This window comes from Meriones unguiculatus, chromosome 6, assembly GCF_030254825.1.
Source record: "Meriones unguiculatus strain TT.TT164.6M chromosome 6, Bangor_MerUng_6.1, whole genome shotgun sequence".
NCBI lineage: Eukaryota > Metazoa > Chordata > Mammalia > Rodentia > Muridae > Meriones > Meriones unguiculatus.
This window is the reverse complement of record NC_083354.1, coordinates 2,119,771-2,133,070: the sequence shown is the minus strand read 5'-3', so window position 1 is coordinate 2,133,070 and position 13,300 is coordinate 2,119,771. Positions and strand designations below refer to the sequence as shown.

The window sequence follows — 13,300 nt, the reverse complement described above, 5'->3', positions numbered from 1 at the left end:
TCTAGTTGTCCTGTCATAGCTTCAGGTGTCGACTTGACACAAACTTAAGGGTCACAGGGAAAGAGGGAACGTCAACTGAGGAAGTGCTTCCATTAGACTGGCCTGTGGGTGGTATGTCTGTGGGGGCATTTTCTTGACTGCTAACGGAAGTAGGAGGGTCTAGTAATGTATGTTGTGACCCCTACGCAGGGGGCCCTGGGCTGTACTAGAAAGGTAGCTGAGCAAGCCAGGATAACCAAGTCAGTAAGCAGCATTCCTCTGGGTTTCTGCTTCAAGCCCCTACCTAGGATTCCCACACAGATGGACTGAAGCTTGTAAGCTAGAACAAATCCTTCCTTCCCCAAGCTGTTTTTGGTCATGGTGGCGTACCATAATAAAAGAAAAAGGTAACTAACTAGAACATCCTCATGCTCAGTGAGTATCATGGCTTAAGAAAAAAATAACTTTTTTTGGCTTTTAATAAACTCCAAAATGGTATCTTGAGTCTATACTTCCTCTTGAACTCTATCTAGACTTTCAATCTGACTGCCTTCTCATTCCTGCTTATAAGCCAAAAATGTCATCTCAAAACTAAATTTCTGGGCTTCCTTCTTTTCAGCTTAAAATATCTTCAGTTGCATGGGGCCAAAATAAGTGACCTAAACCAGGCATTTTTTTTTTTTCTTTCTGTCTTTGTCTTTGTGTAGCACTGGCTGTCCTGGACTTGCTTTGTAGACCAGGCAGGCCTTGAACTCACAGAGATCTGCCTGCCTCTGCCTCCAGAGTGCTAAGATTGAAGGTATGCACCACCATGCCCAGCTCCAAATCAGTTTTACCAATTCTACCTTTAAACATATTTTCCTCAACCACTTTCACTGTCTTCACTGCTAATACCCTCGGTTAAAAATCTGTGAACTAAACTTACCAAAAAGGAATATCAGTTCTTTACTACTCTTCTCCACAGAGACAAAGACAATTAAATAACGCACTACATGTGTCTAACTCTGTCGTGAAAAGAATATATTCTTACCTTTCTTTCGACACTGATTTGAGGTGGGAATGGATCTCACAGTTTTACTTTTTGTGTTGTCCTTTGGAGTTTTCTTTTCAAGAGCAGAGAATAATTGGAGTGGCGGGCTGGGTTTGCCGTAGCCTGAGCTCCGAGCTGACGTGTACGGTCCACTTTGTGGCTTTCTCTTAAGCAAAGGAGGTGCACTTCTGGTCTTCTTATATAAAACCTGCTTACCAGCCACAGGTCCCTCTTCCCCAGCACTGAGCCTCGGCCTGGGGGTCTGCACACAAGTTTAAACTCTTTAGTACTAGAATGAACTTCAACTACTGTTAATGAAAATGTATCAAATGGCAAGATTGTAATTGGCAAATAATGTGGTTTGTGAAGGGCAAACTGCTACAGCAAAGTTCTATAATTCATTAGAATTTCAGTGTTTTGAAGCCTATCTTCAAAGTTAGCATGAAGACAAAGTACTTAAAATTAATAAAGCAAAATAAGTTTGTGTATGTGTGGCTACTAGAATAATGAAGACATCAAGGAGGAAGATATTTTGAAATGACAACCAAAACAACTTCTTTCTTTTCTCTGGATTTAAGGTACATTAAGAACATCCATACTTGTGATGGCTAGTGAACTGTCAACCTGGCAGGCAGTCTAGCTAGAGATGGGCCAGGGAGCGAGATTTATCCTGACTGTGGTGAGGATGCTCACCATTCTATGACTGGGATCCCGGGATACACAGAAGGCGAAAGGGACTGTGTTGCACATGGGACTCATTGCTCTGTTCTTCCTTCATCTCTGCTGCCTTGACTTTCCCATCATGACCGGCCACACTTTAAACTGTGATCCAACAACCACTTTTTCCCCAGAGTGTTTTATCACAGTAACAATAAAGAAACTAACACAACACCTTGCCTCACTCCACAGAAATGAGATGCTTTATACAAAACACAAAATCAGAAAGTGAAATACAATACTAGAACCATGGGAGCTCTAAAGTGGAAAGATAAAAACAGAAAGAAGGAACAATGACGTGAATTTTGTCACAGTTGCTAATCACAATCCTGTAAAATGCCAACTCTCCTGTAGTGCAGTAGTGCAGACTTATGAGGAAGATGAGCCATGAGCAACACTGTGATGCAGAGACTATTTTCTGATATTCTCCAAGTCCTAAAGTAGTTATTAAAAAGAATGAAAAAGAAAAGAAAAAGCAAGAGAGAAGTGTAAGGAAGTACTTCTAGAAGAAAGTGGTACTTTGAACTTGGAGAATGGAAGTTCTGTCAATAAGTCCTACCCACAGGAATGACATCACCCACAGATGATGTCATCAGCCCCACTAACCCAAGCACATACTTCTTACCTGGTTAGTTTTGTCATCCTGAGGTAATAGCGAAGACGTTTTCTTCCTCAAAATCTCAAGGTACATTTTGTCCAAATGTTCTTCCGTAGCAGCTGGACAGCTGCTGTGCGTGCTTTCACCTGCTGTCTTGTGTAAACCCACACTTTCATCGTGTTTGTGGGGAAATTGGCTTACATGCCTGGGGTCTTGCAAGATAGTGTTTGTGTTCATCTTCAACAGTAAAGAGCTTACAGATTCCCCTTCTTTGCTGTCAGCTGCTTTCTTCAGGCTAGAAAACAAAGCAGAGCACAGTATAGACTGCAGGAGGCATAATTCCTCAAGTTCTTCAGGTATCCACCCACATCTGTACATACACGAGCTGTTATCCAAATGAACGTACAATGTTAAACATGTCATCACAACACAGCACAACAGTGAGCCAAGGATACCTGCAGGTGTCCTGTTTACACTTCTTTCTGCTCTTTGAGGTAGGGTGTCATGTAGCCCAGGCCAGCCTCTAACGCACATTTTAGTAGAGGGCAGCTCTGAACTCCGGATCCTGCTGACTCCACCTCTGAGTGCTCAGATCACAAGCATGTGCCTTATGCCTGACTCATTTCAAATAATTTTAATGCAGCACAATAATTTTTATTCATAATTTCTTATTAAATCAACATGTATTTGAGTAGGGAAAATTTTTTTTTATAAATCTCTGTAAAAGACTCTATAAAGTGACTATAATTTATAACAAGGAATCAAGGAGTATAAACACTAAAAAAATGCATAAAAATAACCAAAGCATAGGAAAATTAAAAATAAAACAGAAAAATCACCAGAATTTAAAATTAACCCATTTAATGAACTGAAAAAAATTAGCTAGCATTAAAAATGGAGAGGTGGCTCCGTGGTTAAGAGCACCGCTGCTCTTGTAGAGGACCTGGTATCTGTTCCCAGCACCCACACAGTGACTCATGACTGCCTATAGCTCTAGTTCCAGAAGACTCAAAATGTTAGCCATCGGCCATCTGGTTATCAGGAGGGCCCTAATAAGACACTGCCAAACCAATTTGCTTTTCTTTCTAGGCACACAGCAAATCACTTTCCACCTTCCTTGGACTAGTTTCCCAAGTGCTGGTCCTAATATAATGCAAGTTAAAGTGACAAGCCACTTATTTACTTGCTAGATGACACTATAGCCTCAAAGACAGAAGACTGGGCACTAAAAGTCTACATGGAGGAGAGCCTGTGCCAGCCTCACTGACCCAGGTGTGAATGAGAGATAACTGATGATCACTAAAAGTTTTAAATGTGCTAATGGCTGTATTATTGACATTTCTAAAACTATTGTTCCCTGGATCATGTAACTATATTTGTCTTCAGGTTTTTTTTTGCTTGTTTGTTTATTCTCTTATTTTTTTCTTGTGGTATACATTTCTTTTTTTTTTTTTTTTTTTAATTTTTGAGATACTTTATTTCTCACAGAGAGGAGAAGGGGTGCTTGGGAAAAGCATTTTTCAAGGGTCTGGGAACTCAGACATGGACACTTTGCGGTTTTCTTTGACAATGAAAATTTTATATATTTACAGTTAAAATATATGATGGAATTTGAATACATAGGTTTCCCAAACGCCTCTATTTTGCTTGCACTTAAGACTCAGCATAAAACAAAGCCTGTTGTTTAAATTTCATTTGAATACTCAGAAAATATGTCTAGCACTAACTCTTTCCTACTCATAATATACATTTCAGTGGTACAACATGCTTACACTGTTGAACAATCTTTACGGTGTCCACCCCTATACCGATTTTGTGAAGCTGAAAACTCCACAAGCATCAAAGACCCACTATATCCCCACTAAACCACTGCCATTCTACTGCTGCAGCTCTTGCCTTTCTTCTCTTTTTCCTATGATTTTCAACTATGTCATATAGTTTGGAGCATATGTGTTCATTTTTTCATGGCTGCCTCACCTCCTTAGTACAACATCCTTGTGCTGTACAGTTTTATGTCAACGTGACACAAGCTAAAGTCATCTGAGAGGAAGGAACCTCAATTTAAAAAATGCTTCTATAAGATGGGGCTGTAGGCAAGCCTTGTATGTAACCTTTTTAATGATTGATGGATCATGTGAATGGTGCCATCTCAGTGTTGGTGGTCCTCAGTTCTATAAGAAGGCAGGCTGGGCATGCCACGTAAGCAGCACTCCTCCATGGCCTCTCCACTGGCTCCTGACTCAAGGTTCCTGCCCTGTTCGAGTTCCTGTCCTGACTTCCTTCAATAATGAACAACAACATGGAAGTGTAAGCTGAATAAATCCTTTTCTCCCCAGGTTGCTTTTGGTCATGGTGCTTCAGCATAGCAATACTAACCCTTACCAAGACAATCCTCAACATTCCATTACAATGGTTACCAGAAACAACTGGTAGTGGAGAGGGTGGAGGGATTAGCACTCTTGTGCAGTCCTGCTGGAAATGTCAAATAGCAGCGCTGCTGTGAAAAGCACTGTTCCAGTTCATTACAAGGGGTAAAAGCACATTCCTCTGTGATCTGGCAATTCCTTCATGAATATATACCTCGAATAACCAAAAGAAGGGTCTACTCCAGAAAAGCTGTTTGTCCTCAGTATTTAAACGAATATGTATGTTTTAGAATTCATATCATTAAAATAATTTACATGATGTCTAAGAAACCCCAGCAACAGTGACATCCCCTCAAACATCGACGAGTGCGCAGGCCCCTCTCTACTGATGCTTATTAGCACAGATGGCTGTAAGAGCACTCAGCATTCGAGGGGGAGATTTTAGCCTAAGTTTCACTGTGTCATTTTCCTCTCACCTACATTAAGTGTGGAACAAGGCCAAGAAATCACAAGCAGATTTCCCCAATAAGAACATGGTAAAAGTAGGGGCTCAAAACGTAACTGGAAACACAAGTGCTATAGTGACTTGATGCAAGTGGCTAAGCACATGGGCTGACTGTACAGACATACTACCTTGGACAATTATTTTAACCTTCAACCTCAGTTTTCTTGTCTATGCACTATGGAAAGCAATGGACTATATTCAGAGCTGCTGAAGGGCTGAATCAATGCATGTAAGAATGTGTGGCTCTTGTCTACTATTAGCATGCGATGTATGTTAAGTGTCAGCACCATGTGGTTAATTCAGAGTCCCTTTGAGAGAGGAGTCTGAAGATGCCTGCCCATATGTAGTAAGGATGTGAGGGAGAGGATATGATACTGAAAATGCTACACGAATGCCAAGCTGTTTGCATCAGGTCACTGTAGCTGTCCGTGCCCTGAGGAATGCTGCAGCTCTGCATACACTGCCCTAACACTGAGCTGGAGGACTTCCATGGAGCCTGTTTCTCTTACGACCTCAGAGCTTGCCCTGGGAGACAACGGCCAGCTGGTGACTTAGTCAGAACCGACTGATCCATAAAACAGAAAACCTATTATTCATATAAAAATATCATTAATTTCCCCGTTATGGTGAATCAACTATCCATGTGCCACTGAAAGATGAGGAATCTTATTTTCAGTGAAAACATTTGGACTAATTCATGGCACCAATATTCTCAGTAGCTCTTTTTCTCTTAGTACGAGGAGATTTTTGATGGAGACAGCAGTGGCTCATGGGTAGACACATGTAAGCTTGTATTTTTCATTAATCATTTACTAAGAATGGTTCCACAGAACAGATGGCTATAAGTTCCCTGTGACAAAACAAGAAGCAAAACAGTAAACACCACTCAGCTGAGCACCCGTCCTGCACAGGGCATTGCCCAAACCTCATACCTGATAGGCTGAAGCTCAAAGCCACTGATCCCATAGGAATCTATCCTGATAGGTTTCATCAGCTCCTCTACTGTGGGCAGATCTAAGAGGGGAGGAAAATTAAACCAGAGACCAAAAATGATGCCTAAATTGCTTAATTTACACACTGAATACCACCAAAATCACTTTTTCTCTACTTCATATAGTTAACAAAATGGCATGCGCAATAAACTAAGTGTGTATCACAAAATTATACCAGGAACCCTTTCTTTGAACTTATAAAATACATCTCTATTACTTATACCCAGACCTCACATACATACTTTCTATGTATTTTTCAATCTCAAAATAGTCTTCTCTATTAATACACATATATATGTATGCTAAATTTGTTGCTTAATTTGGTCAAGGCACATTAGGATGTGAGCTGCATTCTTTGTTCAGCTCTAACTTTGGAGATGCTCCACATGGGGTGTCATTTAATCATGTCCTTTACATCCAAACACTGAGAAGTCATCACCACGTGAACTCTTCTTCAATGGGCACTATTTAAAAAGGATAAATAGTAGAGAAATTCTGTCCATTCACTTTTCATCTATCACCATCTCCTAAATCTGTCAGCCTTTACCAGATTCGGTGGTAGAGATGTTCTTTGAAGACTCTTCTTTTTCTTGAAGCCGTTCTTTTACTAAGCTCATGACATTTTCCACAGTGGTACCCTCAATTCTTGGTTCACTTGTATCTCCCAGAGAATGAGCTACGTGACAGTAAGCCTGATGCAGGGCTTCAGTATCACCACTGCTTTGTCCATACAAAACACCTGATAAAATAAATAACATTCTTGAGCACCACCTCCTGATAGACAAAACACTGAAGTCATTCCTTAGTCTCTTACGAATGGTGAACAGGCTGCAGGACAATGGCAATATTATAAAAGTGGAGTCAAGCAGAAACCTGGGTGAGCTATCAGTACAAGTCAGAGCAAGTCGCGACAGGTCCTGATGTACTTGTAAAGTCTGACTTTATCAGTCAATGCCTTCTCAGTGTCCTTAAGCAACCTCTCTGTGCTGGGTAAAACACTCGCACACTTTCTACATGGACACATTCCTTGGAAGGATCCTGCCCTTGTCTTATCACCACTATTCTCTCATACTGTTCTCACTCTGCTGTGTTGTACCGGCTCATTCTGTAACAGTTCTATTACAAGCACGTTCCTGTAACTCTGCAAACCACCAAGTATTCCAACACCTTGATAAAGCAGTTGTGACTCAAAGCTGTTTCCGAATGGCCAAGTCCAGTCATGGGTCCTTTCTGAGCTTGTGAGACACCTGACATTGTCCTTTACCTGGCCATTGTTCCTTTTATACCCTTTTCTTCTTGGAATTCCTACCACTCCAGTCAGTGCTTTTCCAGTTTTCATTCATTAATGGCCCATCAAGCGGCCTAACTCTAGTTCTCTTTTAAAAATCTCTGAATACTTTTAAAACCCTAATTGATTCTTCCCTTTATCCTGCCCTTTATCCTTTCCTTTGTTTTGGATTATGTATCATTATTATTGGATGTATATGGTGTGCATATAAATACAAAGCATGCATGTATATGGTGTGTATATAGATACAAAGGACAACATTTGAGTTGGTTCTGTCTACCTATGTTGGTTCTAGAGATTAGGCCATCAGGCTTGCAAGACAAGCACCTTTCCCCTCTAAGCCATGTCTCTAGATACTTACCCCTTTATTTTTTGAGAAAGGGTCTCATGTAGCCCAAGCTGGCCTCAAGCTTGCTACACAGCTGAGGATGACTTTGAACTTCTGATCAAGTGTTGGATTACAGGCATGCACCATTCACACTTGTTTTACAAAGCACTGATCTGCAGCCCCCAGCTAATTTTATTAAGGCACTTAGCCTTAACTCTATGCCTGTTTCATCATTCCCAAATCTATTAGCCTTAACTCTATGCCTGTTTCATAATTCCCAAATCTATTAGCCTCAACTACATGCCTGTTTCATTATTCCCAAATACACATTTCTGTTCTCATCACTTTTGTGAACACCAAACTCTCTAAAAGACATTTTCACTGTTCTGTAAAGTCAATCAGTTGTATGCTCCTAACCTAATTATAGTCCTCACCAAAACTTGTTTTGCTACCAGTATTTCCTATTTTTAACTAATGGTACCATTATTTACTCAGTCACAAAAACAGAAACCTTGATAATCACCTTTTACTCTTCCTGCCCTAGTACCTTCCTCCCAACAGCTGACAAATTTTGGGGAAAACTAATGAAAATAATGACCCAATATTTTTAGGAATATTTTCCAATTTTAACAGTGGCTTTTTTCAAAAGTAAAGAATAAGCCATATAATGGAAAAAATATAAATAGGGTAACTAGTTTTCTCCTCTTTTGACATTTATAGTTAATTAATGCTTAAAACTGATATGGTTAATAATTGAAATGGTTTATGTAATCTCATGTTCCGTACATAACAGAAACTGTATAGAGCACAGCTCGTAAGGGGATTTTTCCCCCGACACTAAATGTAGGTGTTGCTGAACATCATGGAGGTGTGTGTAGTACTGCTTAACAGGGGGGTTTCTTTCTAGCTCATGCTAGAGCTCACCAAGACTAGAACACAGACTGAACAGCAAACATCTTAAATCAACTAAAAGCCTGAAAGTGGAGGACACTATTAGAGCAGAGTTTCCAACAGCTAAAGAGCCGAGTTGTCAGAAGACAATCTAGAGGAAAGGTCTGCTCTGCCATCTCTTACACTGAAGCAACCTACCTGACCCCACCGAAGTCACACGGGCGGGGGGAGGGGGAGGAAACAACTGAAGAAATAATTTTTATGAAAAAAAAGAAAAGGCATAAAAGTGCTTTCTTTTTTCTATAAAAATATGAGGACACTGCATGAGATGCTGAGTGCATTACAGAAAGATCTGAATGCTGAGTGACTGCACCGCAGCACTGAACCTTCATACTGTTTAGTAGGTGTGAAGGGCGCGAAGGAAGCTGCAGGCCTTAGAGCAAAGGTTCTCAATCTGTGGGTCTTAACCCTTTTAAGGCCAAAGATCCTTTCACAGGTGTTACATATCAGATACACTACGTATTAGATTATTTACATTATGATTCCTAACAGTAGCAAAATTACAGTTGTGAAATAACAATGAAGTAATTTTATGGTTGGGGAACACCACAATACAAGAAACTGTATTAGAATGTTGCAGCATTAGGAAGGTTGAGAACCACTGCCTTAGAGCAGCAAAGAACTAGATGTGCAGAAAAAGAAATGACCTAAAAGTTACGAACTAGAGATAGCAAGGAAGGCTGCTTGGAAACAGAGGGGGGAAAGGTTCTTTGTCAAGTCAAAGCAAATTAAGTCATCCCACAATAATGCAAAATGACCACACTTGATGGACTTTATGTAAGTAAGAAGGCTTACTTTTCTGCCTTACTCCATGTAGTCACTTTGTACAAGACCAAAGTTTCCTATGCTCTCAACTACAGAAAGTTATCAACTGCCACTGCAGAGAATAGGCCTTGTCTCAAGGAACAATAGTCATCCTGTGATGACTACTCCAGCCATGCATCCAGACACAAGACTATGACACCTGTCTGGAGACAAGTACAAATGAATATAAATAATATAGCCTTGTATTAGCAAACCCCACTTTTATATTTACTAACCTTTGTAATACAGCCTAGCAAAGAATTTTATGACGCTAATAAAAGACTGCTTTGACAGGTTACCTACCCAGGCTGCTTATCACTCATAGAAACATGGTAAAACAAAACAGAAAGTTACTGAGCCTTTCCATTTTTATACCAAATTCAGACGCTCACCTACAGACTATACTTTAAGATGTCCTTCAAATGTACCTTAGGAACTCTAGATAAACACAAGACCCCACAGACACCAACTGTTTATACTATGTGCTTTGAGTGCTGTATTGCAGCTTCAGTATTATTAACTGAAGACTACCAGTGATGGTAATAACCACGTGTGATTGCTGTGTATTGCAATTCTTTTTAAGTTAAAAGTAATTTACATATTTGTGTGTGTGTGTATAAACACATGCCACATGTATGCAACAGCTTGTATATAGAGGTCAAAGGACAACTATGTATGTGGAGTCAGTTCTTTCCTACCTTTACATGGATTTGAAGACCTGAACTCAGGTCATCAGACTTGCACAGCAAGAACTTTTACCTGCTGAGCCATCTTACTGAGCCACTATGCGGTATCCATATTTGCTGACCATTATCACATTATCTTAAAGAGGAGGAAACAGGCTTAAAGACCCCCACCCCACAGCAAGATGGTTTAAAAGGTCCCAATGTGGGAAATCAAGAATATATTATACTTTACATATATATATATATATATATATATATAGTGATGGGCACAAAACAGAGGATGGGCATGACAACTGCTTAGTCCTCACCGACAGTGTTCCCCTTGTATTGACAACTCTTGCTATGAGACTGAATGTCTCTAATATCCAGATGGTTATTTCATGTATTTTCCTTGAAATGAAGCTAGTTGCTCACAGAGCATTCTGTAGCTAGAGAAGACTCAAATTTCCACATACTTTACCTGTTCCCGCTAGTTCACCATTTGTCATTTCTGGGAGGGCCTTAGCTTTAGGGATTGCTTTCTCTTGATCAGCAAGCTCGACATCCTCAACAGAGTCTAAAGAATCAAGAAGCACAACTGCAGGAATATAAAAGAAAAACAACCAAGTGTAGGAAACTTTGTTTGACTTTTGGTCTAATAAAATTAATCACATGTAATGATTAAAAAAATAAGTGTTTACATATAAATGTAGTATAAGTGTGTAATCATGTGTGTGTTTCTACAAACAGGATTTTTCATGGTATATACAAGATAACAGGCTAACATCAAAATGCACATAAGTGATTCCATGTATCTATACATTTATGTAGAAGGTAAAAAAGGCTAGAGAAAAACAGAAAAGGAAATATTTCAAATATAACAGGATGGGGCCAAAACAGGAATAAGGATACATGATTAAGAAAGGCTATGAAATTTAATTCCTTAGAGAGAGATTTAAAAAATAGACATTTTATTCAAAATTATTTAGATGAGATTTTTGAACAGTCTTAATTACTTGCCAATTAATACTTACCATTAGCCAGCATGCCAGTTTTCTCTTCCTCCTATATTAGAGGAAGAAAATTACACATTCTGAAAGCAAACTTACAAAGTGACCACAGAATGGACAGAGCTCTGAGAAGCAGGAGCTAGAAGATCAGGAACCATGTTTTCTAGGTTCCTTCACCAACACTTATCTGAGTCACAGCTTTGTAGGAACTTCTCCATGTCTCTTCTAAACCTGGGCAATTACCAAAACTATTTTATGTCTAAAAAGCTTTGCTCGAAGTACCTAGAGGTTACGAGCTCATCTACTTTGCTCAAAAATTCTGCGTTTCTTTCTTTTTCTTTTTTTTTAAATACCAAAGTAACAAGGCTATTTCATACAGGAGCCTACAATTATAACATTATTAATCAATCAACTGTGCAAAAATTAATTATCAAATATACATCCATTTCCCCATTTCTTCTACAGTTTGAAGGACATAACTTCAGACTGGAATGCTTCCAAATACTAAAATATAGCAAATCTTTTAAGTAGCATATCCTTGATTCCCCTCTAGGCTAGGCAGAGTGTAGGGTTTCCTACAGTTAAAACTTTAAATTTATTATGTTGATTCTTACTCAGCTACCTGGGAGGTTTCCATTTTAGTATGTACAGCTTATTTTCTTGATAAATGGTATCAGCATGCCTTTTATTAAAACTAATGCTTTATTCACAAAATACTAAGACTGCCAAATTTCAAAAATAAATAGCACTAAATTTGTAGGTTTCATGAGGTCACATTAATTTTTCTTAATTTACAGGTCATCTTGCCTCTTACAAGCTGAGTGAGATATATATATACACACACATCTCAATGTACATACATATTGAGATGTATACATATATATTGAAATGTATATATTAATATATGTGATATGAGTAACATATACACATATATTGAGATATGTGATAGGAGCATTATATGTGATAAGCGATATATCAATAAATATATAAAAAAATTGAGTGATTTTATTTATATATACTCTATATATATTCAAGGAATGTACTGAATAAATAAAAAAATGAAAGAATTTATATATAACCTCAAAGTATTTCTATTTAGAGAATATACAGCTTTATATGTTTAAAACATCTTGCTCTAACAGTCCCCCAAAAGTGTCCAGATAAAAACCAAAATAATAAATAGGAACAATCCAACTAATTACTATTATATAGTTTAAATTATAAATTATAGTACATAGGTAATATTCAACAGTAGCCCTAACACAACTTGGTAAGCACTGGGGAATCGCAGAACTGGAGAGAAGCAGCCTAGATGTGAACAGAGCAGCGTGCTCCCTTATCTTAATTACATGAGCTCCAGACACTAACACTGCCTGGCTTACCAATTCTGATAAGGGGCATTTGCGGCCTTTCATAAGTATGGGTATTACTACAATGTCAGTTCGTAGACCAGTTGAAAAGTAGCACTAACATTTAATTGTTCTTAAGCTTACCTTAAGAAAACTATACAGAAAAAGTCATCCTGTATAAATAGAACATCAAGTGTCACAATTGTCTAATTTATACTGACACCCTGAAACTTGCTAAGTTAACAATGGGCAAAGCCATGAAGAACTCTGTATCTCAGGTCTTCCTATGGCGCATGAGCCGCGCTGATGAAAGTAGCCAGAAAACTGTTGCAGGACAACTGATACATACCTGTTTGGGAACGTTCACTTTTCTTGACTCAGACTTTTCTTCTGAATGGGTCTCCTCATCTTTAGTAACCAAAGGTGAACCAACATCTTCCGCATCTTCAAAATCATCACTGTATGTTTCTGAAGGAAATTATTGTTAGGAAGAGAAGGATCACACTGGCAAGGTCAAATGCCAAAAAAATTCTTTGGCTTACAAAGAAGGTTTCTCCAAGTACAAGCCACTGAGGTGTCAGCATGAAGGGGCCTTCCAAGATCTTTTTTATTTTTATTTATTTATTTATTTATTTAATGAATGGGTTCAATTTAAAATGAAGACTATGCTGGGTTTATTTTATTTTCTGTACTTTGTCATGTGCTTTACATAAATATT

General features: G+C 38.7%; 1 protein-coding gene across 1 annotated transcript in view; it reads right to left on the bottom strand.

Moving 5' to 3' along the window:
- Cep162 (centrosomal protein 162) overlaps window positions 1–13,300 on the bottom strand; it is a 69,299-nt gene that overhangs the window by 42,862 nt on the left and 13,137 nt on the right. Inside the window, exons 7-13 of the mRNA XM_060384635.1 lie at window positions 12,932–13,050; window positions 11,258–11,288; window positions 10,705–10,821; window positions 6,735–6,926; window positions 6,128–6,209; window positions 2,352–2,619; window positions 1,010–1,271 (exon numbers count right to left, since the gene is read on the bottom strand). Of these exons, the coding sequence (XP_060240618.1) occupies window positions 1,010–1,271; window positions 2,352–2,619; window positions 6,128–6,209; window positions 6,735–6,926; window positions 10,705–10,821; window positions 11,258–11,288; window positions 12,932–13,050 (1,071 nt within the window). The remainder of the gene's footprint in view (window positions 1–1,009; window positions 1,272–2,351; window positions 2,620–6,127; window positions 6,210–6,734; window positions 6,927–10,704; window positions 10,822–11,257; window positions 11,289–12,931; window positions 13,051–13,300) is intronic.